Consider the following 2,664-nt stretch of genomic DNA (forward strand, 5'->3'; position numbering starts at 1 on the left):
TAACGGCTCGGGGGGGGGTTGGTGTGGGGTGCCTGAACACTGCCCCCACCCGGCCCCCCCCCCCCCCCCCCCCCCCGCCCCGGGGCAGGCCTGGTCACATTCCTTGATCTGCCTGTGGCCTGACTAACACTGCGTACTTCCTAGCCTCCCTTCCTGCCCTCAGCCTGGGAGAGTCCCTAGCCGTCCTCCTTGTCTCCCAGGGCAAAATCCTCTTCCAGTAAGACAGGGGATACCCCAGCTGGAAGCAGAACTGTTCTCAAGGTGACGGGGTAGCTTGGAGGCTGAGGGAAACACTGCTTGGCCTCCACACCCCTTTTCTTGGTCAGCATTTGAGGCAGGCCAGGAGGGCGGAGCAGTGGTGAAGCCCAGGCAGGCCTCCGCACCCCTCCCCACTTGCAGAGTAGGGACATCCAGAACCTTTGCTCTTCCTTCAGTGCTGACTCAGAGGGAGCAGGTCTCAGGGAGCCCACAGGCTCCTCCCAGGTAGAGGCGGGAGTCTGGGAGGTACCAACCCCAAGGGTTGATACATGCCACTCTCCACCACCCCCCACCCCTCACCTCCATGCCTCAGACCTGTCTAACAGCACCTCTTCTGAGGACCTGGCTTCTCCTGGCTCTCTGCCTCACCTGCCGCATCTGCCTGGGATGGGTGTGGAGTCCTGGGAGTCTGGCCCAACCCTGCCCTCCTCTCCCTCACAAGCCAGGAAAGAAGGTAGGGGTGAGGGACAGGAATAGAGCAGCCCATGAACCTGCAAGATAGACCTGAAAGCCTTGGTATCCTCCCTCTGCCCCACCCAGGTCATTTTGGGGGCAGCCTGGACTCACCAGCACAGGCCCTCCTCGGGGATAGAGACTGCCAGCAGGATTCTGGGTGGTGGCCCGATGCCGGCCCCCATAAGTCTCAATGCGGGAGGCCACAAGTCCTTGGAGGGGACCATCATCTGGAAGAGCAAAGGTCTGCATCTTTTCTCTCCTGGGTCACCTCGGAAGGGTCATAGCTTCAATGTCCAGGAGAAAAGGGTCCCCTGAGGCTGCACAGAGAAAATAGAGAAATGGAAGGGCCAGCCTTGATCAGTGGGTGGCCTCCCCCACTCCAGTAGGATGGAGTGGGGGAGGAAGGAACAAGAGCTTGTCACTTATTGTGGGGGCATAACTGCCTGTGACATGGTGGAGTTGGGTAGGACCCCACATGCTGGGTGGAAGCCCCCTTGGAGCTACGCCTCCTTCCTCACGTGTATGCACATTTGGGGTACAGGCTTCCTCGTCTGCCTCAAAGGATGCTTGCAGTCCTGAGTAGCTGGGAGCAAGAGCCATAGGCAGGTCCCCAGGCTTCCTGGATGCCCCCTTCCAGTGGGGGTATTTCTTTTGCACCTAGCCACCCACCCCCAGCCCGGGGAAGAGCTGCAGGGAGAACACGGGGTGGGGGGCACGGGACACTGAACTACCTGCCTACTGTTTTTGTACAGCCCGAAAGCTAAGAATGCTTTTCACGTGTTTGAATGGTCGGGAAGAAAAATCAAAAGAAGAATAATATTCCAGGACACATGAAAAGTGTACAAAACTCAAATCTCAAGGTCCCTAAGTAAAGTTTTAGTGGAACACAGCCACATTTACTCCCTTCCAACTGTCTACCACTGCTTTATTGCTAGTTGTGACAGAGACAGTTCCTATAGGCTTCAAGTCTGACATACTTACTCTCTGGCCCTTTATTCAAAGTTTGCCTACCCCTGACTGGACCCTCCTGGCCACAGACAAGGAGGTGAGGGAAGACAGCTAGCAGGCCGCTGGGCTTACAGACAGAGGCAAGGGGCAGGAGGGTATGTTTGGTGCTCCCCAGCCTCTGGGAACACCTCCAGAGAGCCGAGCCCGGAGTCAGGTCGGGGGGGGTCCATCACTTCCCCGTAAACCTGGATAGAGGACCTACCCTTTGAGTGGGCAGGGCCTGGAGAGCAGAGGCCTTCTAAGTAGCTGCTTGTGCCCCTCCAGATGGGCCTGAGGCCCCTGCTCAGCTCCTTACTTTTCTCCGGTTTATGAGCAAGGGAGGAAAACGTTCATTGTCCCCCAGGTCCCCTCCCAACAATCATCTCTTCAAGGGCTGCCTGTCTCTCTCTCTCTCCCTCTTCCTACCCCCGGACCTTTTCGAGCTCTGACGCGGGCTTCCCTTCCCTTCTCGCCCCCGCGCCGCCAGCCTCTGCCCCCCCCCCCCCCGCCCCGCCCCCGTCCGTCCGGCTCGCAGCCGCTCACCTGTGCCCGCAGGTGTCCCAGCGCCCGCCGCGCGCGCCGCCGGCCCCCCGCCCGCGGGGCTCCCGGTCGCCGACGGCTGCTCCGGCAATGCCAGCCCCGCAGCCAGGCCTGGGTCTGGGACCGAGCGGCCCGCGGGACCCGGGCAGCACAGGGCCGGGCCGGGAGGGAAGGTGGAGGGAGAGGGGCGGGGACGCGGGCTGGCACCGCCCTCTCACCGCGGGCTCTGGACCGGCTGTGCCGCGAGGGCACCCGTGGGGCCCCGGGGACGGAGGGTGTCGTGCCAGGGACGCGGCCACCTCTCCCCGGGCCAGGAGAGCTCACTGCGCAGCCCCCCCCCCCTCCCTCCTTCGCACCCGAACTCACCCGCTACCCGGACTGTGCGCAACTTGGAACCGCGCGCCACCCTCCGGCCCTGCTCTC

The 2,664-nt window shown here is 62.0% G+C and overlaps 1 protein-coding gene across 1 annotated transcript in view; it reads right to left on the bottom strand.

The window, feature by feature from the left end:
- The window catches only part of PLEKHG6 (pleckstrin homology and RhoGEF domain containing G6), a 16,492-nt gene extending 14,176 nt beyond the window's left edge, over positions 1 to 2,316 (bottom strand). The window contains exons 1-2 of the mRNA XM_040462705.1: positions 2,245 to 2,316; positions 826 to 1,031 (exon numbers count right to left, since the gene is read on the bottom strand). Of these exons, the coding sequence (XP_040318639.1) occupies positions 826 to 963 (138 nt within the window). The 5' untranslated portion in view covers positions 964 to 1,031; positions 2,245 to 2,316. The remainder of the gene's footprint in view (positions 1 to 825; positions 1,032 to 2,244) is intronic.
- Positions 2,317 to 2,664: the final 348 nt, after the last annotated feature.

This window comes from Herpailurus yagouaroundi, unplaced genomic scaffold, assembly GCF_014898765.1.
Source record: "Herpailurus yagouaroundi ecotype Mexico unplaced genomic scaffold, PumYag 355, whole genome shotgun sequence".
Lineage (NCBI taxonomy): Eukaryota > Metazoa > Chordata > Mammalia > Carnivora > Felidae > Herpailurus > Herpailurus yagouaroundi.